Below are 26,789 nucleotides of genomic sequence, written 5' to 3'. Positions count from 1 at the left end.
CATCTGGAGAAGCAGTCAAAACACCGCGGAGGGCACCATTGTTTTCTAGCCACAAACGGAAATAGTCAGCGGAGCAGAAAAGAAAGGAGCCATAACTGCAGCTAAACATTGTCCCAAACAGGATACAGCAACACGAACGGTACTTTCAGAGCCCCGCCAGCACAAAGGAACTCCAAACATTGCTCCCAGTCCACATGAAAACTCTCAGGACTCGTCAGTTTGAATTGCCGTGGTGAGTGCGACAATGCGGCCGACTGTTCTAGCCCTGCTGCTCATCGCCCGCTTTGGAGGATTTCTTGCCATTGGATATGAAACAATGTGCACTTCCGACGCCTGCTTCACGCTACACACGCAGAAGGTGAGCTTCGACAAGGCCAATCGAAGCTGTTTCGATAATGGAGGCTACCTGATGACAGTCAAAGACAAAGAAGAGGACCATCATCTCCTCTCTCTCCTCTCATTGATCCGGCAGGACAAGCATTTCAAGTTCTGGATCGGGTTGAAGCTGCATAAAGGGGATTGTGTGTTAGCCGACCAGCCGCTCAGAGGCTTCAAGTGGATCTCTGGGGGGGAAGACTCGCACTTCTCCAACTGGGAGAAAGAGCCCGTGGACACGTGCACTGAGCGATGTGTGCGGGTTAGCTACAATCCCACAGGTGAGAACCCTTTGAAATGGACCGCCGGACCTTGCAAAACTCCCGCCTTTTATGTGTGTAAGTTTTACTTCAAAGGAATGTGCGACGCGCTGCTTCTGTCGGGCTCCGGACGTATATCGTACACGGCTCCTTTCTCCGAGGAACCCCTGCGAGCTGAGATCAAATCCCTGCCGCTCGGAACATACGCCAAGGTCACGTGCGGTGCTCAGGAGTCACACTTTTCTGTGTGCATGCGGAGCAACGATGAGTATCAGTGGACTGTGCAAGGTCCGTTTTGTGAGACCGAGAAGGGGGAATGTGCGGTCAACAACGGCGGGTGTGAACATCTGTGCCTGCAGGACTCGGATCAGGTCCGATGCCTCTGTAACCAAGGTTTCACCATTGAGGAGGATGGACGTTCTTGTAAGAAACAAGACGTGTGCGCCGCGGACGCTTGTGAATACGAGTGCTCTGTGGGGGAGTCTGGACCGGTCTGCAAGTGTCCGGACGGGTTCAAACTGGAGGCAAACCTACGTAACTGCTCTGACTCTGATGAGTGCCAAGAACCGCACGCATGCCCTGATCATTCGTGTGTCAACACACATGGCAGCTACGTGTGTGCATGTAAGGATGGCTTCCATATGCTTCATGGCAAATGTCTGGATTTAGACGAGTGTGCACACTCCAAATGTGAACACAGCTGCTTGAACACACTCGGATCCTTCTTCTGCTACTGCCAAGATGGCTTCACATTGTCAGAGGACGGCTACTCGTGCACGGACGTCGACGAATGCACCGCCGAGCGCTGTCTCTTCGAATGCGTCAACACCGAAGGGAGTTTCAGGTGCGTATGCCCCAAGGGATTGCGTGCGGACACCACCGGAACAGACTGTGTTCCGGACATGACCGATGAGTTAAAGGGGCAGGCGACACATGCGACCGTCACCGAGACCGTGTCTACGATGGCAGTGGAGCTCCAGAGATCCACTCCCGCGGATGTTTCTCTCCCGCACGTGCCGACTGTCACGCCGAGCAACGCGTCCCTGGCCGCCAGCGCCAAGGCGGCCAGCTCCAGAGTGCTGATCTGTGTGCTGGGCTCAGTCGTTCCTTTGCTGCTTTTGGTCCTGGCAACAATGACCGTCGCCATTGTCCGCTGCAGTCGGGCTAGGAAGGAAGCAAAGAAAACAGCGACGGACGGTTATTGTTGGGTTTCCTCGGGTTTAGACCCACGCCTCGAGAAACTCTATGAGTCCATTTTAACTGATGACCTATGACCTCATGGAGGGAACTGCCGTCGTTGTCTGTATAATTTATCTTCATGCATTTTTATGTTCTCTTTCTTTCTGATTCCTTGCACACTCCCATGCACTCACAGTCAACTCTAGGGTTGACCTGTTGTTGATTGCCAGCACAAGAATATGACAATGATATCCATCCATCCATCCATCCATCTTCTTCCGCTTATCCGAGGTCGCAGCCTAAGCAGGAAAGCCCAGACTTTCCTTTCCCCAGCCACTTCATCCAGCTCTTCCCGGGGGGGTCCAGAGGCGTTCCCAGGCCAGCCGGGAGACGTAGTCTTCCCAATGATTCCTGAGTCTTCACCGTGGCCTCCTACCGGTCGGACGTGCCCTAAACACCTCCCTAGGGAGGCGTTCGGGTGGCATCCTGACCAGATGATGACTCATCTGGCTCCTCTCCATGTGGAGGAGCAGCGGCTTTACTTTGAGCTCCCCCCGGATGGCAGAGCTTCTCACCCTATCTCTAAGGGAGAGACCCGCCACTCGGCGGAGGAAACTCATTTGGGCCGCTTGTACCCGTGATCTTGTCCTTTCGGTCATAACCCAAAGCTCATGACCATAGGTGAGGATGGGAACGTGGATCGACCGGTAAATTGAGAGCTTTGGCTTCCGGCTCAGCTCCTTCTTCACCACAACGGATCGATACAGCGTCCGCATTACTGAAGACGCCGCACCGATCCGCCTGTCGATCTCACCATCCACTCTTCCCTCACTCGTGAACAAGACTCTGAGGTACTTGAACTCCTCCACTTGGGGCAAGATCTCCTCCCCAACCCGGAGATGGCACTCCACCCTTTTCCGGGCGAGAACCGGAATAATAGTGGTCTTAAAGTATTTTTTTTTGTTTTTTTGGACTGTAAAATGTAAATTCTTGTACAGAGAAATGTTTTTATGTGGGTCAAAGCAACTATTGGCAGTCTGGCTATGACTGCTTTGTTGACAAAGTTGTTTGTACAGTGAAACCTATCGAGTATTAAAAAAGTGCCATTGTTGACCGCTTTTGTCGACAACATTTAGCCCGAAGGATTAATTACTATCAAAAATCAGTTTGTGTTGTGGACAAACTTGCTTCTTTTATGAATTTATTATGGGTCTACTGAAAATGTGAGGGTCAAAAGTATACATACAGCAATGTTAATATTTGCTTACATGTCCCTTGGCAAGTTTACCTGCAATAAGGCGCTTTTGGTAGCCATCCACAAGCTTCTGCTTGACCACTTGACCACAAAATTGCTGTAGTTCAGCTAAATGTGTTGCTTTTCTGACATGGACTTGTTTCTTCAGCATTGTCCACACCTTTAAGTCAGGACTTTGGGAAGGCCATTCTAAAACCTTCATTCTAGCCTGATTCCTTTACCACTTTTGAGGTGTGTTTGGGGGTCATTGTTCTGTTGGAACACCCAACTGCGCCCAACTGATGATTTTAGCTTGCTCTGAAGAATTTGGAGCTAATCCTCCTTTTTCATTGTCCCATTTAAAGCAGCAGTTCCATTGGCAGCAAAACAGGCCCAGAGCATAATACTACCTTCACCATGCTTGACGGTAGGAATTGGTGTTCCTGGGATTAAAGGCCTCACCTTTTCTCCTCCAAACATATTGCTGGGTATTGTGGCCAAACAGCTCCATTTTTTGTTTCATCTGACATCACATGGACAAAGATAACCCTTCTAGAACAGTGGTTCTCCCCTGGGGGTACTTGAAGGTGTACCAAGGGGTACGTGAGATTTTTTTTTTTAAATATTCTAAAAAGAGCAACAATTTAAAAATCCTTTATAAATATAAATAAATCTTTTTTTCCAAATAGTTCAAGAAAGACCACTACAAATGAGCAATATTTTGCGCTGTTATACAATTTAATAAATCAGAAACTGATGACATAGTGCTGTATTTTACTTCTTTATCTCTTTTTTTTTCAACCAAAAATGCTTTGCTCAGATTAGGGGATACCTGAATTAAAAAAAAAAAATTCAACAGGGGGTACATCACTGAAAAAAGGTTGAGAACCACTGTTCTAGAGGAAAAGTTCTGTGGTCAGATGAAACAAAAATGGAGCTGTTTGGCCACAATACCCCGCAATATGTTTGGAGGAGAAAAGGTGAGGCCTTTTTTTTTTTTTTTGTGTCCTGTCCAGCTTCTCAGGCAAATCATATAGTTGATGTAGATGCCCATGTCGGCTGTTCAGATTTACTTTACAAAAGAGAAAGGTAGGATACTTCTCTTGTTACCTTATTTGTATTTGACTTTATTAAATGTATTTATATTATCATTTAGTGCAGCCGGGCCAGAGCAGGAGGGGATAGAAAGAGGAAAAAAAAGAAGACAGAGGGGGAAATTGTGGGGACAAGAGGGGGATTAGACAGAGAGACAAAAACAACAACAGCAAACAACAACAACAACAACAATAGAGCAACATCAGCAAATACGACATGTACAAACATGATGGTAAAAGTAATAGCAAATAAGCAGTTAGCGAAAAATAAAAAATAATACAGAAATGACAATGAGCAAGGTGAGGCCTTTAATCCCAGGAACACCATGCCTACCGTCAAGCACGGTGGTGGTAGTATTATGCTCTGGGCCTGTTTTGCTGCCAATGGAACTGCTGCTTTACAGAGAGTTAATGGGACAATGAAAAAGCAGGATTACCTCAGAATTCAGTAATAAAAGAAAGATAGAAGTTAGTTTATCCATGAACAATGTGAAAATTGAGAAGGTGTATAAGAAACAAAAAACAATGAAAGTGTCAACTGTACGTGGCTTGTATATATGCTTTTTCATGAAAGGAACAAAAAGAAATGATGATGATGATGAATTGTTCAGGACAGGCTAAAATCATCAGTTGGGTCTTGGGCGCAGTTGGGTGTTCCAACAGGACAATGACCCCAAACACACCTCAAAAGTGGTAAAGGAATCAGGCTAGAACAGGGGTCGGCAACTTTTACCAGTCAAAGAGCCATTTTGACCAGTTTCACAAATTAAAGAAAACAATGGGAGCCACAAAAATGGTGTGTGAGGGAGCAGGGTTGGGGTAGGGGCGGGGTTTGGTGGTAGCAGGGGTGTATAATGTAGCCCGGAAGAGTCAGGGCTGCATGGGATTCTGGGTATTTGTTCTGTTGTGTTTATGTTGTGTTAAGGTGCAGATGTTCTCCCGAAATGGGTTTGTCATTCTTGTTTGGTTTTGATTCAAAGTGTGGCATGATGTTCTTTACACGTGTATGTACACTTTTGACCACCACTGTATTATCAGAAATAGAGAAAAAAAGTATGTCAGCAAAGAGCCGTTGGTCAAAACAGTCTACTGATGACACTCACAGTTGGAGACAGTGCACTCCCATATTATGAGGGGCCGTTAGGGACATTATTCAGAATTACCTCTTACATACACTACTGAAATGCTCTCACACAAACAACTGAAATCTTTTTGAAACACTCTTATAAACACTACTGAAATGCTCTTACATGCACTACTGAAATGCTCTTATAAACACTACTGAAATGCTCTTACATGCACTACTGAAATGCTCTTATAAACACTACTGAAATGCTCTTACATGCACTACTGAAATGCTCTTATAAACACTACTGAAATGCTCTTACATACACTACTGAAATGCTCTTACATACACTACTGAAATGCTTTTATAAACACTACTGAAATGCTCTTACATACACTACTGAAATGCTCTTACATACACTACTGAAATGCTCTTATAAACACTACTGAAATGCTCTTACATGCACTACTGAAATGCTCTTATAAACACTACTGAAATGCTCTTACATACACTACTGAAATGCTCTTACATACACTACTGAAATGCTCTTACATACACTACTGAAATGCTCTTATAAACACTACTGAAATGCTCTTTCATACACTACTGAAATGCTCTTATAAACACTACTGAAATGCTCTTACATACACTACTGAAATGCTCTTACATACACTACTGAAATGCTCTTATAAACACTACTGAAATGCTCTTACATACACTACTGAAATGCTCTTACATACACTACTGAAATGCTCTTATAAACACTACTGAAATGCTCTTACATACACTACTGAAATGCTCTTATAAACACTACTGAAATGCTCTTACATACACTACTGAAATGCTCTTACATACACTACTGAAATGCTCTTACATACACTACTGAAATGCTCTTACATACACTACTGAAATGCTCTTATAAACACTACTGAAATGCTCTTACATACACTACTGAAACACTCTTATAAACACTAATGAAATGCTCTTACATACACTACTGAAACGCTCTTATAAACACTACTGAAATGCTCTTACATACACTACTGAAATGCTCTTATAAACACTACTGAAATGCTCTTACATACACTACTGAAACACTCTTATAAACACTACTGAAATGCTCTTACATACACTACTGAAATGCTCTTATAAACACTACTGAAATGCTCTTACATACACTACTGAAACACTCTTATAAACACTACTAAAATGCTCTTACATACACTACTGAAATGCTCTTATAAACACTACTGAAATGCTCTTACATACACTACTGAAATGCTCTTATAAACACTACTGAAATGCTCTTACATACACTACTGAAATGCTCTTACATACACTACTGAAATGCTCTTATAAACACTACTGAAATGCTCTTTCATACACTACTGAAATGCTCTTATAAACACTACTGAAATGCTCTTACATACACTACTGAAATGCTCTTACATACACTACTGAAATGCTCTTATAAACACTACTGAAATGCTCTTACATACACTACTGAAATGCTCTTACATACACTACTGAAATGCTCTTATAAACACTACTGAAATGCTCTTACATACACTACTGAAATGCTCTTATAAACACTACTGAAATGCTCTTACATACACTACTGAAATGCTCTTACATACACTACTGAAATGCTCTTACATACACTACTGAAATGCTCTTACATACACTACTGAAATGCTCTTATAAACACTACTGAAATGCTCTTACATACACTACTGAAACACTCTTATAAACACTAATGAAATGCTCTTACATACACTACTGAAACGCTCTTATAAACACTACTGAAATGCTCTTACATACACTACTGAAATGCTCTTATAAACACTACTGAAATGCTCTTACATACACTACTGAAACACTCTTATAAACACTACTGAAATGCTCTTACATACACTACTGAAATGCTCTTATAAACACTACTGAAATGCTCTTACATACACTACTGAAACACTCTTATAAACACTACTAAAATGCTCTTACATACACTACTGAAATGCTCTTATAAACACTACTGAAATGCTCTTACATACACTACTGAAATGCTCTTATAAACACTACTGAAATGCTCTTACATACACTACTGAAATGCTCTTACATACACTACTGAAATGCTCTTATAAACACTACTGAAATGCTCTTACATACACTACTGAAATGCTCTTACATACACTACTGAAACACTCTTATAAACACTACTGAAATGCTCTTACATACACTACTGAAATGCTCTTATAAACACTACTGAAATGCTCTTACATACACAATGAAACACTCTTATAAACACTACTGAAATGCTCTTACATACACTACTGAAACACTCTTATAAACACTACTGAAATGCTCTTACATGCACTACTGAAACACCCTTATAAACACTACTGAAATGCTCTTACATACACTACTGAAATGCTCTTACATACACTACTGAAATGCTCTTATAAACACTACTGAAATGTTCTTACATACACTACTGAAATGCTCTTACATACACTACTGAAATGCTCTTATAAACACTACTGAAATGCTCTTACATACACTACTGAAATGCTCTTACATACACTACTGAAACACTCTTATAAACACTACTGAAATGCTCTTACATGCACTACTGAAATGCTCTTATAAACACTACTGAAATGCTCTTACATACACTACTGAAACACTCTTATAAACACTACTGAAATGCTCTTACATACACTACTGAAACACTCTTATAAACACTACTGAAATGCTCTTACATGCACTACTGAAACACTCTTATAAACACTACTGAAATGCTCTTACATACACTACTGAAATGCTCTTATAAACACTACTGAAATGCTCTTACATACACTACTGAAACACTCTTATAAACACTACTGAAATGCTCTTACATACACTACTGAAATGCTCTTATAAACACTACTGAAATGCTCTTACATACACTACTGAAATGCTCTCACATAAACATGAATAATGTCCCTAACGGCCCCTCATACCATATAACGCCATGTTCTAAATAACGCCATTGTGTTTACATTGCGGCCTATTTTTCTTACCAAACATTATTAATTTCGGGTCGGCAACCCGCGGCTTTAAAACCGTCCTAATTGTTAGAAATCCCAGTGTTTATATTCAACATGCTACACCAGGGGTGTCAAACGAGGGCCGGATCAGAGCCGTGAACAGGTTTTATCCGGGCCGCCAGATGAGTTGGGTAAGTATAAAAAATGAATTTTTGAATTTAAAAAAACTGCAGTTTTAAATGTGTCCACTGGATGTCGCAATAGCAATTCTTTGTATCTTTGTAGATGATGTCACATATGTACAAAATAAATGACATGTTAGTGCACCAGTCGAGGAAAATGCTACATAAATAACATCCGGTAAGTTTTTTGTCTTTATAGATTGAAAATTACATTATCACATAATTTATTCAGAAAATATAAACAGGGACAAATAAAGATAGAATACTATTAACCGCAACAGGTAATTTAAAAAGAAAAACAACAACATTATGATTTGTACCAGGGGTGTCAACTCATTTTAGATGGGGGAACCACATGGAGAAAAATCTACTCCTAAGTAGATTTGGTAAAATCACGGCACGATAACTTAAAAATAAAGACAACTTCAGATTGTTTTGTTTAAAAATAGAACAAGCACATTCTGAAAATGTACAAATCATAATGTTGATTTTGTATTTATTTTTTTACAATTACCTGTTGCAGTTACTAGTATACAGGTAAAAGCCAGTAAATTAGAATATTTTGAAAAACTTGATTTATTTCAGTAATTGCATTCAAAAGGTGTAACTTGTACATTATATTTATTCATTGCACACAGACTGATGCATTCAAATGTTTATTTCATTTAATTTTGATGATTTGAAGTGGCAACAAATGACAATCCAAAATTCCGTGTGTCACAAAATTAGAATATTACTTAAGGCTAATACAAAAAAGTATGAAAATGAAAAATATGAGCATGTACAATACTCAATACTTGGTTGGAGCTCCTTTTGCCTCAATTACTGCGTTAATGCGGCGTGGCATGGAGTCGATGAGTTTCTGGCACTGCTCAGGTGTTATGAGAGCCCAGGTTGCTCTGATAGTGGCCTTCAACTCTTCTGCGTTTTTGGGTCTGGCATTCTGCATCTTCCTTTTCACAATACCCCACAGATTTTCTATGGGGCTAAGGTCAGGGGAGTTGGCGGGCCAATTTAGAACAGAAATACCATGGTCCGTAAACCAGGCACGGGTAGATTTTGCGCTGTGTGCAGGCGCCAAGTCCTGTTGGAACTTGAAATCTCCATCTCCATAGAGCAGGTCAGCAGCAGGAAGCATGAAGTGCTCTAAAACTTGCTGGTAGACGGCTGTGTTGACCCTGGATCTCAGGAAACAGAGTGGACCGACACCAGCAGATGACATGGCACCCCAAACCATCACTGATGGTGGAAACTTTACACTAGACTTCAGGCAACGTGGATCCTGTGCCTCTCCTGTCTTCCTCCAGACTCTGGGACCTCGATTTCCAAAGGAAATGCAAAATTTGCATGGTTGGGTGAGGGTTTGGGGTGCCATGTCATCTGCTGGTGTCGGTCCACTCTGTTTCCTGAGATCCAGGGTCAACGCAGCCGTCTACCAGCAAGTTTTAGAGCACTTCATGCTTCCTGCTGCTGACCTGCTCTATGGAGATGGAGATTTCAAGTTCCAACAGGACTTGGCGCCTGCACACAGCGCAAAATCTACCCGTGCCTGGTTTACGGACCATGGTATTTCTGTTCTAAATTGGCCCGCCAACTCCCCTGACCTTAGCCCCATAGAAAATCTGTGGGGTATTGTGAAAAGGAAGATGCAGAATGCCAGACCCAAAAACGCAGAAGAGTTGAAGGCCACTATCAGAGCAACCTGGGCTCTCATAACACCTGAGCAGTGCCAGAAACTCATGGACTCCATGCCACGCCGCATTAACGCAGTAATTGAGGCAAAAGGAGCTCCAACCAAGTATTGAGTATTGTACATGCTCATATTTTTCATTTTCATACTTTTCAGTTGGCCAACATTTCTAAAAATCCCTTTTTTGTATTAGCCTTAAGTAATATTCTAATTTTGTGACACACGGAATTTGGGATTTTCATTTGTTGCCACTTCAAATCATCAAAATTAAATGAAATAAACATTTGAATGCATCAGTCTGTGTGCAATGAATAAATATAATGTACAAGTTACACCTTTTGAATGCAATTACTGAAATAAATCAAGTTTTTCAAAATATTCCAATTTACTGGCTTTTACCTGTATATACTTTATTTGTCCTTATTTATATTTTCTGAATACATTATGTGATAATGTTGATTTTCAATCCATCCATCCATCCATCCATCTTCTTCCGCTTATCCGAGGTCGGGTCGCGGGGGCAGCAGCCTAAGCAGGGAAGCCCAGACTTCCCTCTCCCCAGCCACTTCGTCCAGCTCCTCCCGGGGGATCCCGAGGCGTTCCCAGGCCAGCCGGGAGACATAGTCTTCCCAACGTGTCCTGGGTCTTCCTCGTGGCCTCCTACCGGTCGGACATGCCCTAAACACCTCCTTAGGGAGGCGCTCGGGTGGCATCCTGACCAGATGCCCGAACCACCTCATCTGGCTCCTCTCCATGTGGAGGAGCAGCGGCTTTACTTTGAGCTCCCCCCGGATGACAGAGCTTCTCACCCTATCTCTAAGGGAGAGCCCCGCCACCCGGCGGAGGAAACTCATTTCGGCCGCTTGTACCCGTGATCTTGTCCTTTCGGTCATAACCCAAAGCTCATGACCATAGGTGAGGATGGGAACGTAGATCGACCGGTAAATTGAGAGCTTTGCCTTCCGGCTCAGCTCCTTCTTCACCACAACGGATCGATACAGCGTCCGCATTACTGAAGACGCCGCACCGATCCGCCTGTCGATCTCACGATCCACTCTTCCCTCACTCGTGAACAAGACTCCGAGGTACTTGAACTCCTCCACTTGGGGCAAGATCTCCTCCCCAACCCGGAGATGGCACTCCACCCTTTTCCGGGCGAGAACCATGGACTCGGACTTGGAGGTGCTGATTCTCATCCCAGTCGCTTCACACTCAGCTGCGAACCGATCCAGTGAGAGCTGAAGATCCTGGCCAGATGAAGCCATCAGGACCAAATCATCTGCAAAAAGCAGAGACCTAATCCTGCAGCCACCAAACCGGATCCCGTCAACGCCTTGACTGCGCCTAGAAATTCTGTCCATAAAAGTTATGAACAGAATCGGTGACAAAGGGCAGCCTTGGCGGAGTCCAACCCTCACCGGAAACGTGTCCGACTTACTGCCGGCAATGCGAACCAAGCTCTGACACTGATCATACAGGGAGCGGACCGCCACAATCAGACAGTCCGAAACCCCATACTCTCTGAGCACTCCCCACAGGACTTCCCGAGGGACACGGTCGAATGCCTTCTCCAAGTCCACAAAGCACATGTAGACTGGTTGGGCAAACTCCCATGCACCCTCAAGGACCCTGCCGAGAGTATAGAGCTGGTCCACAGTTCCACGACCAGGACGAAAACCACACTGTTCCTCCTGAATCCGAGGTTCGACTATCCGGCGTAGCCTCCTCTCCAGTACACCTGAATAGACCTTACCGGGAAGGCTGAGGAGTGTGATCCCACGATAGTTAGAACACACCCTCCGGTTCCCCTTTTTAAAGAGAGGAACCACCACCCCGGTCTGCCAATCCAGAGGTACTGCCCCCGATGTCCACGCGATGCTGCAGAGTCTTGTCAACCAAGACAGCCCTACAGCATCCAGAGCCTTAAGGAACTCCGGGCGGATCTCATCCACCCCCGGGGCCTTGCCACCGAGGAGCTTTTTAACTACCTCAGCAACCTCAGCCCCAGAAATAGGAGAGCCCACCACAGATTCCTCAGGCACTGCTTCCTCATAGGAAGACGTGTTGGTGGGATTGAGGAGGTCTTCGAAGTATTCCCTCCACCGATCCACAACTTCCGCAGTCGAGGTCAGCAGAACACCATCCGCACCATACACGGTGTTGGTAGTGCACTGCTTCCCCTTCCTGAGGCGGTGGATGGTGGTCCAGAATCGCTTCGAAGCCGTCCGGAAGTCGTTTTCCATGGCTTCCCCGAACTCCTCCCATGTCCGAGTTTTTGCCTCCGCGACCGCTGAAGCCGCACACCGCTTGGCCTGTCGGTACCTGTCCGCTGCCTCAGGAGTCCCATGAGCCAAAAGAACCCGATAGGACTCCTTCTTCAGCTTGACGGCATCCCTCACCGCCGGTGTCCACCAACGGGTTCTAGGATTACCGCCACGACAGGCACCAACTACCTTGCGGCCACAGCTCCAATCAGCCGCCTCGACAATAGAGGTGCGGAACATGGTCCACTCGGACTCAATGTCCAGCACCTCCCTCGTGACATGTTCAAAGTTCTTCCGGAGGTGGGAATTGAAACTCTCTCTGACAGGAGACTCTGCCAGACGTTCCCAGCAAACCCTCACAATGCGTTTGGGCCTGCCAGGTCTGTCCGGCATCCTCCCCCACCATCGCAGCCAACTCACCACCAGGTGGTGATCGGTAGAAAGCTCCGCCCCTCTCTTCACCCGAGTGTCCAAAACATGAGGCCGCAAATCCGATGACACAACTACAAAGTCGATCATAGAACTGCGGCCTAGGGTGTCCTGGTGCCAAGTGCACATATGGACACCCTTATGCTTGAACATGGTGTTCGTTATGGACAATCCGTGACGGGCACAAAAGTCCAATAACAAAACACCACTTGGGTTCAGATCCGGGCGGCCATTCTTCCCAATCACGCCTCTCCAGGTTTCACTGTCGTTGCCAATATGAGCGTTGAAGTCCCCCAGTAGAACGAGGGAATCACTCGGGGGAGCACTCTCAAGTACTCCCTCGAGTGAATCCAAAAAGGGTGGGTACTCTGAGCTGCTGTTTGGCGCGTAAGCGCAAACAACAGTCAGGACCCGTCCCCCCACCCGAAGGCGGAGGGAAGCTACCCTCTCGTCCACCGGGTTGAACTCCAACATGCAGGCTCTGAGCCGGGGGGCAACAAGAATTGCCACCCCAGCCCGTCGCCTCTCACTGCTGGCAACGCCAGAGTGGAAGAGAGTCCATCCCCTCTCGAGAGAACTGGTTCCAGAGCCCTTGCTGTGCGTCGAGGTGAGTCCGACTATATCCAACCGGAACTTCTCTACCTCGCGCACTAGCTCAGGCTCCTTCCCCCCCAGCGAGGTGACGTTCCACGTCCCAAGAGCTAGCTTCTGTAGCCGAGGATCGGACCGCCAAGTGCCCTGCCTTCGGCTACCGCCCAGCTCACATTGCACCCGACCTCTATGGCCCCTGCTATGGGTGGTGAGCCCATTGGAGGGGGGACCCACGTTGCCTCTTCGGGCTGTGCCCGGCCGGGCCCCATGGGGACAGGCCCGGCCACCAGGCGCTCGCCATCGTGCCCCAACTCCGGGCCTGGCTCCGGAGGGGGGCCCCGGTGACCCGCGTCCGGGCGAGGGAAATCTGAGTCTCGGTTCTTGCATTTCCATAGAAGTCTTCGAGCTGCTCTTTGTCTGATCCCTCACCTAGGACCTGTTTGTCTTGGGAGACCCTACCAGGGGGCATGGAAGCCCCCGGACAACATAGCTCCTAGGATCATTGGGACACGCAAACTCCTCTACCACGTTAAGGTGGCAGCTCAGAGAGGAGGATTTCAATCTATCAAAATAAAACAATTATATCAAAATGAAATTCCAGAATGTTAATTATGTAGTCTGATCATTTCCCTGGACTGATTGTGACATCTAGTGGACACATTTAAAACAGCTGTTTCATTCAAAAATGTCATTTTTTTTTAATTAGCAAACTCATCCCACGGACCGGATAAAACCTGTCCTGGCCCTTGGGCCGTACTTTTGACACCCCTATTTTTTTTTTTTTAAACTAAGAAAACAATCTGAAGTTGTCTTTATTTTTAAGTTATCGTGCCGTGATCGTACCAGTCCGGCCCACTCGGGAGTAGATTGTTCTCCATGTGGCCCAGTTTGACACCCCTGTGCTACACTGGTGAGAGTATTTGGCGAGCGCCATGTTGTCCTACTAATTTCGGCGGACATTGAACTCGCCGTAGTCTGTTTACATGTACAACTTTCTACGACGCTGCCACAGAAAGACGTGTTTTATGCCACTCCTCCTTTGTCTCATTTTGTCCACCAAAGGTTTTATGCTGTGCGTGAATGCACAAAGGTGAGCTTTGTTGGTGTTATTGACTTGTTGGAGTGCTAATCAGTGCTAACATGCTATTTAGGCTAGCTGTATGTACATATTGCATCATTATGCCTCGTTTGTAGGTATTTTTGAACTCATTTAATTTATTTTACTTTTATCCTCTTTGTATATAATTTATAGACACATTATCTGCATTACTCATAGTTGTTTTTGTGCCATGTTGTTCCAGACCACAGCCAACGTTACCCAGCTTGCAAAGATTGTAATAAATCTATTAAAACAAGACAGCCTGCCATTTCCTTTAACGTGAACACACCATTTCCAGGAGTTATCTCACCTTCTGAGAAGTTTTACTAATGTTTTCCATTGTTGCAAAAATGTGTAGAATAAAAATCACATTTCAACATTTCTGTTAATGACACGTAGTCATTTTAATAGTAGGCTAATATAGCTAATATAGACACTTACATCATGTGTTGCCTTCATTATAACACTTATATAAGACTTTTAAAGTCATTTTGATAGTAGGCTAATATAGACACTTACATCATGTGTTGCCTTCATTATAACACTTATATAAGACATTTAAAGTCATTTTGATAGTAGGCTAATATAACTAATATAGACACTTACATCATGTGTTGCCTTCATTATAACACTTATATAAGACTTTTAAAGTCATTTTGATAGTAGGCTAATATAACTAATATAGACACTTACATCATTTGTTGTCTTCATTATAAGACTTATATAAGACTTTTAAAGTCATTTTGATAGTAGGCTAATATAGCTAATATAGACACTTACATCATGTGTTGTCTTCATTATAACACTTATATGAGACTTTTAAAGTCGTTTTGATAGTAGGCTAATATAGACACTTACATCATATGTTGCCTTCATTATAGGACTTATATAAGACTTTTAAAGTCGTTTTGATAGTAGGCTAATACAGACACTTACATCATGCGTTGCCTTCATTATAACACTTATATAAGACTTTTAAAGTAATTTTGATAGGAGGCTAATATAACTAATATAGACACTTACATCATGTGTTGCCTTCACTATAACACTTATATAAGACTTCTAAAGTCATTTTCATAGTAGGCTAATATAGCTAATATAGACACTTACGTCATGTGTTGCCTTCATTATAACACTTATATAAGACTTTTAAAGTCGTTTTGATAGTAGGCTAATACAGACACTTACATCATGTGTTGCCTTCATTATAAGACTTATATAAGACTTCTAAAGTCATTTTGATAGTAGGCTAATATAGCTAATATAGACACTTACGTCATGTGTTGCCTTCATTATAACACTTATATAAGACTTTTAGTCATTTTGATAGTAGGCTAATATAGACACTTACATCATGTGTTGCCTTCATTTAAAGTCATTTTGATAGTAGGCTAATATAGACACTTACATCATGTGTTGTCTTCATTATAACACTTATATAAGACTTCTAAAGTCATTTTGATAGTAGGCTAATATAGCTAATATAGACACTTACGTCATGTGTTGCCTTCATTATAACACTTATATAAGACTTTTAGTCATTTTGATAGTAGGCTAATATAGACACTTACATCATGTGTTGCCTTCATTTAAAGTCATTTTGATAGTAGGCTAATATAGACACTTACATCATGTGTTGTCTTCATTATAACACTTATATAAGACTTTTAAAGTCATTTTCATAGTAGGCTAATATAGCTAATATAGACACTTACGTCATGTGTTGTCTTCATTATAACACTTATATAAGACTTTTAAAGTCATTTTCATAGTAGGCTAATATAGCTAATATAGACACTTACGTCATGTGTTGTCTTCATTATAACACTTATATGAGACTTTTAAAGTCGTTTTGATAGTAGGCTAATATAGCTAATATAGACACTTACATCATGAGTTGCCTTCATTATAACACTTATATAAGACTTTTAAAGTCATTTTGATAGTAGGCTAATATAACTAATATAGACACTTACATCATGTGTTGTCTTCATTATAACACTTATATAAGACTTTTAAAGTCATTTTCATAGTAGGCTAATATAGCTAATATAGACACTTACGTCATGTGTTGCCTTCATTACAACACTTATATAAGACTTTTAAAGTCATTTTCATAGTAGGCTAATATAACTAATATAGACACTTACGTCATGTGTTGCCTTCATTATAACACTTATATAAGACTTCTAAAGTCATTTTGATAGTAGGCTAATATAGCTAATATAGACACTTACGTCATGTGTTGCCTTCATTATAACACTTATATAAGACTTTTAAAGTCATTTTGATAGTAGGCTAATATAACTAATATAGACACGTACGTCATGTGTTGTCTTCATTATAACACTTATATAAGACTTTTAAAGTCATTTTCATAGTAGGCTAATATAGCTAATATAGACACTTACGTCATGTGTTGCCTTCATTACAACACTTATATAAGACTTTTAAAGTCATTTTCATAGTAGGCTAATATAACTAATATAGACACTTACGTCATGTGTTGCCTTCATTATAACACTTATATAAGACTTCTAAAGTCATTTTGATAGTAGGCTAATATAGCTAATATAGACACTTACGTCATGTGTTGCCTTCATTATAACACTTATATAAGACTTCTAAAGTCATTTTGATAGTAGGCTAATATAGCTAATATAGACACTTACGTCATGTGTTGCCTTCATTATAACACTTATATAAGACTTTTAGTCATTTTGATAGTAGGCTAATATAGACACTTACATCATGTGTTGCCTTCATTTAAAGTCATTTTGATAGTAGGCTAATATAGACACTTACATCATGTGTCGTCTTCATTATAACACTTATATAAGACTTTTAAAGTCATTTTGATAGTAGGCTAATATAGCTAATATAGACACTTACATCATGTGTTGCCTTCATTTAAAGTCATTTTGATAGTAGGCTAATATAGACACTTACATCATGTGTTGTCTTCATTATAACACTTGTATAAGACTTTTAAAGTCATTTTGATAGTAGGCTAATATAGACACTTACATCATGTGTTGCCTTCATTTAAAGTCATTTTGATAGTAGGCTAATATAGACACTTACATCATGTGTTGTCTTCATTATAACACTTATATAAGACTTTTAAAGTCATTTTGATAGTAGGCTAATATAGACACTTACATCATGTGTTGTCTTCATTATAACACTTATATAAGACTTTTAAAGTCATTTTGATAGTAGGCTAATATAGACACTTACATCATGTGTTGCCTTCATTTAAAGTCATTTTGATAGTAGGCTAATATAGCTAATATAGACACTTACGGCATGTGTTGTCTTCATTATATCACTTATATAAGACTTTTAAAGCCATTTTGATAGTAGGCTAATATAGACACTTACATCATGTGTTGTCTTCATTATAACACTTATATAAGACTTCTAAAGTCATTTTGATAGTAGGCTAATATAGCTAATATAGACACTTACGTCATGTGTCGCCTTCACTATAACACTTATATAAGACTTTTAGTCATTTTGATAGTAGGCTAATATAGCTAATATAGACACTTACATCATGTGTTGTCTTCATTATAACACTTATATAAGACTTTTAAAGTCATTTTAATAGTAGGCTAATATAGCTATTATTGACACTTACATCATGTGTTGCCTTCATTATAACATTTATATAAGACTTTTAAAGTAATTTTGATAGTAGGCTAATATAACTAATATAGACACTTGCATCATGTGTTGCCTTCATTATAACACTTATATAAGACTTTTAAAGTCATTTTGATAGTAGGCTAATATAGACACTTACATCATAAGTTGCCTTCATTATAACACTTATATAAGACTTTTAAAGTAATTTTGATAGTAGGCTAATATAGCTAATATAGACACTTACATCATGTGTTGTCTTCATTATAACACTTATATAAGACTTTTAAAGTTGTTTTGATAGTAGGCTAATATAACTAATATAGACACTTACATCATGTGTTGCCTTCATTATAACACTTATATAAGACTTTTAAAGTCATTTTGATAGTAGGCTAATATAGACACTTACATCATGTGTTGTCTTCACTATAACACTTATATAAGACTTCTAAAGTCATTTTCATAGTAGGCTAATATAGCTAATATAGACACTTACGTCATGTGTTGTCGTCATTATAACACTTATATGAGACTTTTAAAGTCGTTTTGATAGTAGGCTAATACAGCTATTATTGACACTTACATCATGTGTTGTCTTCATTATAACACTTATATAAGACTTTTAAAGTCATTTTGATAGTAGGCTAATATAGACACTTACATCATGTGTTGTTTTCATTATAACACTTATATAAGACTTTTAAAGTCATTTTGATAGTAGGCTAATATAGCTAATATAGACACTTACATCATGTGTTGCCTTCACTATAACACTTATATAAGACTTCTAAAGTCATTTTCATAGTAGGCTAATATAGCTAATATAGACACTTACATCATGTGTTGTCTTCATTATAACACTTATATAAGACTTTTAGTCATTTTGATAGTAGGCTAATATAACTAATATAGACACTTACATCATGTGTTGTCTTCATTATAAGACTTAAATGAGACTTTTAAAGTCATTTTGATAGTAGGCTAATATAGACACTTACATCATGTGTTGTTTTCATTATAACACTTATATAAGACTTTTAAAGTCATTTTGATAGTAGGCTAATATAGCTAATATAGACACTTACATCATGTGTTGCCTTCACTATAACACTTATATAAGACTTCTAAAGTCATTTTCATAGTAGGCTAATATAGCTAATATAGACACTTACATCATGTGTTGTCTTCATTATAACACTTATATAAGACTTTTAGTCATTTTGATAGTAGGCTAATATAACTAATATAGACACTTACATCATGTGTTGTCTTCATTATAACACTTATATAAGACTTTTGAAGTCATTTTGATAGTAGGCTAATATAGCTAATATGGACACTTACGCCATGTGTTGCCTTCATTATAACACTTATATACTGTGCATCGGTTGGGGACATCTCTGCGCTGCTGACCCGTCTCCACTCGGGATGGTCTCCTGCTGGCTCCACTATGGACTGGACTCTCACTATTATGTTAGATCCACTATGGACTGGACTCTCACACTATTATGTTAGATCCACTATGGACTGGACTCTCACACTATTATGTTAGATCCACTATGGACTGGACTCTCACACTATTATGTTAGATCCACTATGAACTGGACTCTCACTATTATGTTAGATCCACTTTGGACTGGACTCTCACACTATTATGTTACATTCACTATGGACTGGACTCTCACTATTATGTTAGATCCACTATGGACTGGACTCTCACACTATTATGCTAGATCCACTATGGACTGGACTCTCACACTATTATGTTAGATCCACTATGGACTGGACTCTCACTATTATGTTAGATCCACTATGGACTGGACTCTCACACTATTATGTTAGATCCACTATGGACTGGACTCTCACTATTATGTTAGATCCACTATGGACTGGACTCTCACACTATTATGTTAGATCCACTATGGACTGGACTCTCACACTATTATGCTAGATCCACTATGGACTGGACTCTCACACTATAATGTTAGATCCACTATGGACTGGACTGTCACTATTATGTTAGATCCACTATGGACTCGACTCTCACAATATTATGTTAGATCCACTATGGACTGGACTCTCACTATTATGTTAGATCCACTATGGACTGGACTCTCACACTATTATGTTAGATCCACTATGGACTGGACTCTCACTATTATGTTAGATCCACTATGGACTGGACTCTCACACTATTATGTTAGATCCACTATGGACTGGACTCTCACACTATTATGCTAGATCCACTATGGACTGGACTCTCACACTATAATGTTAGATCCACTATGGACTGGACTGTCACTATTATGTTAGATCCACTATGGACTCGACTCTCACAATATTATGTTAGATCCACTATGGACTAGACTCTCACTATTATGTTAGATCCACTATGGACTGGAATCTCACACTATTATGTTAGATCCACTATGGACTGGACTCTCACAATATTATGTTACATCCACTATGGACTGGATTCTCACACTATTATGTTAGATCCACTATGGACTGGACTCTCACTATTATGTTAGATCCACTATGGACTGGACTCTCACTATTATGCTAGATCCACTATAGACTGAACTCTCACACTATTATGTTAGATCCACTATGGACTGGACTCTTACACTATTATGTTAGATCCACTATGGACTGGACTCTCACTATTATGTTAGATCCACTATGGACTGGACTCTCACTATTATGCTAGATCCACTATGGACTGGACTCTCACTATTATGTTAGATCCACTATGGACTGGACTCTCACACTATTATGCTAGATCCACTATGGACTGGACTCTCACTATTATGTTAGATCCACTATGGACTGGACTCTCACACTATTATGTTAGATCCACTATGGACTGGACTCTCACACTATTATGTTAGATCCACTATGGACTGGACTCTCACACTATTATGTTAGATCCACTATGGACTGGACTCACACTATTATGTTAGATCCACTATGAACTGGACTCTCACTATTATGTTAGATCCACTTTGGACTGGACTCTCACACTATTATGTTACATTCACTATGGACTGGACTCTCACTATTATGTTAGATCCACTATGGACTGGACTCTCACACTATTATGCTAGATCCACTATGGACTGGACTCTCACACTATTATGTTAGATCCACTATGGACTGGACTCTCACTATTATGTTAGATCCACTATGGACTGGACTCTCACACTATTATGTTAGATCCACTATGGACTGGACTCTCACTATTATGTTAGATCCACTATGGACTGGACTCTCACACTATTATGTTAGATCCACTATGGACTGGACTCTCACACTATTATGCTAGATCCACTATGGACTGGACTCTCACACTATAATGTTAGATCCACTATGGACTGGACTGTCACTATTATGTTAGATCCACTATGGACTCGACTCTCACAATATTATGTTAGATCCACTATGGACTAGACTCTCACTATTATGTTAGATCCACTATGGACTGGAATCTCACACTATTATGTTAGATCCACTATGGACTGGACTCTCACAATATTATGTTACATCCACTATGGACTGGATTCTCACACTATTATGTTAGATCCACTATGGACTGGACTCTCACTATTATGTTAGATCCACTATGGACTGGACTCTCACTATTATGCTAGATCCACTATAGACTGAACTCTCACACTATTATGTTAGATCCACTATGGACTGGACTCTTACACTATTATGTTAGATCCACTATGGACTGGACTCTCACTATTATGTTAGATCCACTATGGACTGGACTCTCACTATTATGCTAGATCCACTATGGACTGGACTCTCACTATTATGTTAGATCCACTATGGACTGGACTCTCACACTATTATGCTAGATCCACTATGGACTGGACTCTCACTATTATGTTAGATCCACTATGAACTGGACTCTCACACTATTATGCTAGATCCACTATGAACTGGACTCTCACAATATTATGTTAGATCCACTATGGACTGGACTCTCACTATTATGTTAGATCCACTATGGACTGGAATCTCACACTATTATGTTAGATCCACTATGGACTGGACTCTCACAATATTATGTTAGATCCACTATGGACTGGATTCTCACACTATTATGTTAGATCCACTATGGACTGGACTCTCACACTATTATGTTAGATCCACTATGGACTGGACTCTCACTATTATGTTAAATCCACTATGGACTGGACTCTCACACTATTATGTTAGATCCACTATGGACTGGACTCTCACTATTATGTTAAATCCACTATGGACTGGACTCTCACTCTATTATGTTAGATCCACTATGGACTGGACTCTCCACTATTATGTTAAATCCACTATGGACTGGACTCTCACACTATTATGTTAGATCCACTATGGACTGGACTCTCACTATTATGTTAAATCCACTATGGACTGGACTCTCACTCTATTATGTTAGATCCACTATGGACTGGACTCTCCACTATTATGTTAGATCCACTATGGACTGGACTCTTTACAAGTGTATGTACACTTTTGATGGCGACCGTATGTCTCAGTCACACACTTTCACGTCTGTCTTCAAACAATGGCTGTTTCCAGTTATGTTGACAACCGATTATGTCAGCGTGAGTCAGCCAAGTTCCATTGTAGTATTGAGATGGACCAGCTGATATGAGACTAGAAATGTTCGAAGGATGTCTAAGAGTTAGACAAAAACAGCAGTGAGGTGGAGAGTGCTTTGATTTTGGGATAATCCATCCATCCATTTTCTATGAACAAACTCATAAATACATATCTGTATTTGCTCTTATTGACCAAGTTTTCTGTAGAGTCAATTATGTTTTGTGTAAATATAAGTAGTGTAGTTTGTTTTAAGTGCCATGGTCCCTGGGCCTCACACTGGAAAAACACAGCAGTTAAGTCTTTATCTCATTTCCTTCCCGCCTTGAACGTTCCTTCCGCAGCATCCTGCCGGACTCCCGAGCTGGCCACGAACAAGCCAACATTTTAAAGATGAACTAGAGCACGGCGACATGGCCTGCTTGCGTATCCAAACGCTCATGGCGTTGCCTCTGATGTGCTCCATCCGAGTCGGCCTTTGTTGGGAATCGACCGCCACTTGCAGACCTTTTTGCATCGGGAGCGACTGCTTGGTCGTCAGCCGAGACCGGGTGGATTTCACGACGGCCGAGCAGAGATGCCGAGCCGGGAAAGGAGAGCTAATGGCGTTTCAATCAGCGGGAGATGAGAGATTACTCGATGTTGTGAGGCAAGAACTGGGCGGAAGCTTCTGGATTGGACTGTACTTACCGACCGACGCCTGCAGCAGCCTCTCGGCTCCCATGAGAGGCTACGAGTGGACCTCTGGTGGCAGACACAGCCACTTCCTCCCATCTCTCGTCACCTGGAAAGACTCTGTCAGGGTCTGTTCGCCGCGCTGCGTGTCGCTTTCGGACGACCAGAAGCTCACGGAAAGGCCGTGCTCGGAGAGAATCGACGGCTTCCTGTGCAGAACCCACCACAAAGACGCATGCCAGGCGCAAGAACTGTCCGATGGGGATTTTTTCCGGAGCTCCAAGGGCTGCTCGGATGGCCCGTGTGAGCAAAACTGCACCGACGTCACCGGCGGCTTCAAATGCTCCTGCTTCAGAGGATTTGCCCCCGACCGCACGGACCCCAGGAGGTGTAAGATCCACTGTGCCCGGGAGAGATGCCCCGCCGTCTGCGAGAGAAACTCCAACACTGCTTGCTTCTGCCCCGACGGCTTCATCTTAAACGGCAAAATCTGCGAGGACATCAACGAATGCCTGATGGACGCATGTGAACAAGAGTGTAAAAACACATTTGGAGGTTTTTACTGCGCCTGTAAGGACGGCTACGTGCTCAAAGACCTGGTGGACTGCGTCGAAGCAACGGAGAGGCATTTTGTCCTCACCACTCCGTCCGTCAAAGGCTACGCTAAACCCGACAACCACACCAAAGGTTCCTCCGCGCCGACGGGCACTTTTATCTGGCTGTGGATCTTTGCCGCTTTGTGCGTGGTGGTGTTTACATGCGTGGTGAGGGTTTGTGTTGTTAGGCGCCAGAAGCGCAGAGAGCAAAGTTCCAACCAAATGTCAGGTACTGCAGTGGGAAATTCTTAGTGCTGAAAATACCAACACTGGTTCCAGCTTGTGCCTTGACTCACTCAATTGGTTGGATTTGATGTTATTATTAACAAGTAATCCAGCATTATATGCATTTTCTAGTGGATGGAAGTTTTCACCCTAACTCAATTAAATACCAGGATTGTAACCTTTGGAAACTGTTGCGTTTGGACCAGTTGTTCCTCCCAGGGAATTCAAGTCGCAGTTCGCTCCCAAGCTCTTTACGACACTTAAAGCTGAGTAGAAGAACCACCAGAGACAGAATAGGTATTTTGTAATATATTTGCAAAGCTTTGTAAATATTGTTGCGTTTTGGACCAGTTGTTCCTCCCAGGGAATTCAAGTCACAATTCGCTCCCGAGCTCTTTACGACACTTAAAGCTGAGTTGAAAAACCACCAGAGACAGAATAGGTATTTTGTTGTATATTTTCAAAGCTTTGCAAATATACTTTTTGAGACCAGTCTAACCACAGAACATTCTATCGCGCCACCCAAAATGGTCCGTCTTCCCGATCCCACCACCCTCTCTCTCGTTCCCTCTCTGTAGACAAAACAAATGCTAGTCAAAACACATTCCAAAGAACTCAAGGTTAACACACACAGTTTACTTGCAGACAGAGCAGCAAGGGAAGAAATGGAAAACACGAGCTGTTTTCAAATATGACTATGAAATAAAAGAAGTACAACTTAAATTCGGATATATGTAAATATCTGCCTCCGACAATATACTGAGACCAGTCCAGCATAGAACATTCAATCGCGCCGCTAAGATGGTCTGCCCCCCTTCCAATGAAAAACCCTCTCCTCTATCAAGTCTCTCTCCCTCCCACCCTCGCAGTCTTGTCCCTCCAGCCCAAACACAAAACCCATTGTCCTCCGCACCTGGACATAAGGATAGATAAGAGGAAGGAGTATCTCTCTTTCTTACCTTCCACACTCAAGGTTTAGCACACAGTATTTGCAGACAACCAAAAGACCACAATTGGAAGAAAAACACTAGCTGTTTTGTAATATGATTATGAAATAAAAGAAGTAACACTTAAATTCGGATATATGTAAATATCCGAGCTACGGGAGCTATTGCACACGAGCCAGCTGCTATAAGATAACTACAAGTCCCACATGTCAACGTTCATGCCGGCTTAGCTTATTAGCCAGAGGAAATCGAAATACCGTATTTTTCGGACTATAAGTCGCAGTTTTTTTCGTAGTTTGACCTGGGGTGCGACTTATACTCAGGAGCAGTGACGTGCAGTCACTAGAGGCAGGTGAGGCCATCATAGAAAGAAAAAAAATGTAAAAAGAAAAAAATATACATTAAATTGTTAAATGTATCCAGTGATTATACTATAAAGTTATTTTCCATTTAACTTCACCAGTTTTAGATTATTTTTATTCAAAATCGCTGAATTTTCACATTTGCCGTTCAAATACTGAGAAGAGACGGTGCGGTGATCAGCAGCCAGTTGAGGCACGTCACTCAGTGCCTCAACATGGATTGCGCAATGACTCGGCTAACTGCTGGCCTGCTGTGCAGTGAGACTGTATTGCTATATGAGTTATATTATACATTTCCATAGTTTAGTTAGCTGAGGTATATAATGTACAGTGTATTTTGTCAACAACTGTATGTGTGTAACGTATTTCTTGTGCTGAGCGATCATAAAAGGGCTGCAAAAGACGCACTGGCTGAGGCTCGCCTCCTGCACCCCCGCCGTAGAATTGTTATATCAATTAAAGCCCACACTTAAACTTTCCACGTGCAAGATTGAATCTATTTAAAAAAGTTATTTCATAAGAAGCCAAAAAGTGCAAGAACAATAATGTTGGTGTTGGAGGAGTTGTGAATGACTGCAGGGCCACAACATTAGGTACACCTGCAGACTGCAGGTGTACCTAATTCACAACTCCTCCAACACGAACATGATTGTTTTTGCACTTTTTGGCTTCTTATTAAATAAACTTTTGTTACCTATTTTCATGGGCTTTCCTCTTTGTGATGTTAAGTTCCTGTTATGCGCTGTTATACAGTATATGCCTCGAGCTCTTATTTTGAAGGCGCTAAGAGCGGAAGTGGCGTCACGTTGCGGAGGTTTTTGAAAGAACGGTAAATAAAGTGGACCTCATTGTCCACACCTTTAAGTAAGGCCATTCTAAAACCTTCATTCTAGCCTGATTTAGCCATTCCTTTACAACTTTTGAGGTGTGTTTGGGGGTCATTGTCCTGTTGGAACACCCAACTGCGCCCAAGACCCAACTGATGATTTTAGCTTGTCCTGAAGAATTTGGAGGTAATTCTGGGCGGTAGGCATGGTATTCCTGGAATTTAAGGCCTCACCTTTTCTCCTCCAAACATATTGCTGGGTATTGTGGCCAAACAGCTCCATTTTTGTTTCATCTGACATCACATGGACAAAGATAAGACCTTCTGGAGGAAAGTTCTGTGGTCTATAGAAATGATTGGAAACTCCCCCAAAAAATGGACTTGTTTCTTCAGCATTGTCCACA

The 26,789-nt window shown here is 41.6% G+C and overlaps 2 protein-coding genes across 2 annotated transcripts; both read left to right on the top strand.

Annotated features, from left to right (window-relative positions):
* On the top strand, positions 1-2,101 carry LOC133623502 (complement component C1q receptor-like). The gene has a single exon (XM_061986713.2). It carries the CDS (start codon positions 245-247, stop codon positions 1,907-1,909), a length of 1,665 nt encoding a protein of 554 aa, XP_061842697.1. The 5' UTR covers positions 1-244; the 3' UTR covers positions 1,910-2,101.
* Positions 2,102-23,142: 21,041 nt separating this feature from the next.
* Positions 23,143-25,517, top strand: LOC133623503 (thrombomodulin). Its single transcript, XM_061986714.1, has one exon. The coding sequence runs from the start codon at positions 23,168-23,170 to the stop codon at positions 24,275-24,277; it is 1,110 nt and encodes a 369-aa protein (XP_061842698.1). The 5' UTR covers positions 23,143-23,167; the 3' UTR covers positions 24,278-25,517.
* The last annotated feature ends 1,272 nt before the right edge of the window (positions 25,518-26,789 follow it).

The sequence above is a fragment of the Nerophis lumbriciformis genome, linkage group LG26 (assembly GCF_033978685.3).
Source record: "Nerophis lumbriciformis linkage group LG26, RoL_Nlum_v2.1, whole genome shotgun sequence".
Taxonomy (NCBI): Eukaryota; Metazoa; Chordata; class Actinopteri; order Syngnathiformes; family Syngnathidae; genus Nerophis; species Nerophis lumbriciformis.
This window is presented reverse-complemented; position numbering and strand designations above follow the sequence as displayed.

Coding starts and splice junctions, on each gene's coding strand:
- LOC133623502 (XM_061986713.2), top strand. CDS start 245: ATGCGGCCGACTGTTCTAGCCCTGCTGCTCATCGCCCGCTTTGGAGGA.
- LOC133623503 (XM_061986714.1), top strand. CDS start 23,168: ATGGCCTGCTTGCGTATCCAAACGCTCATGGCGTTGCCTCTGATGTGC.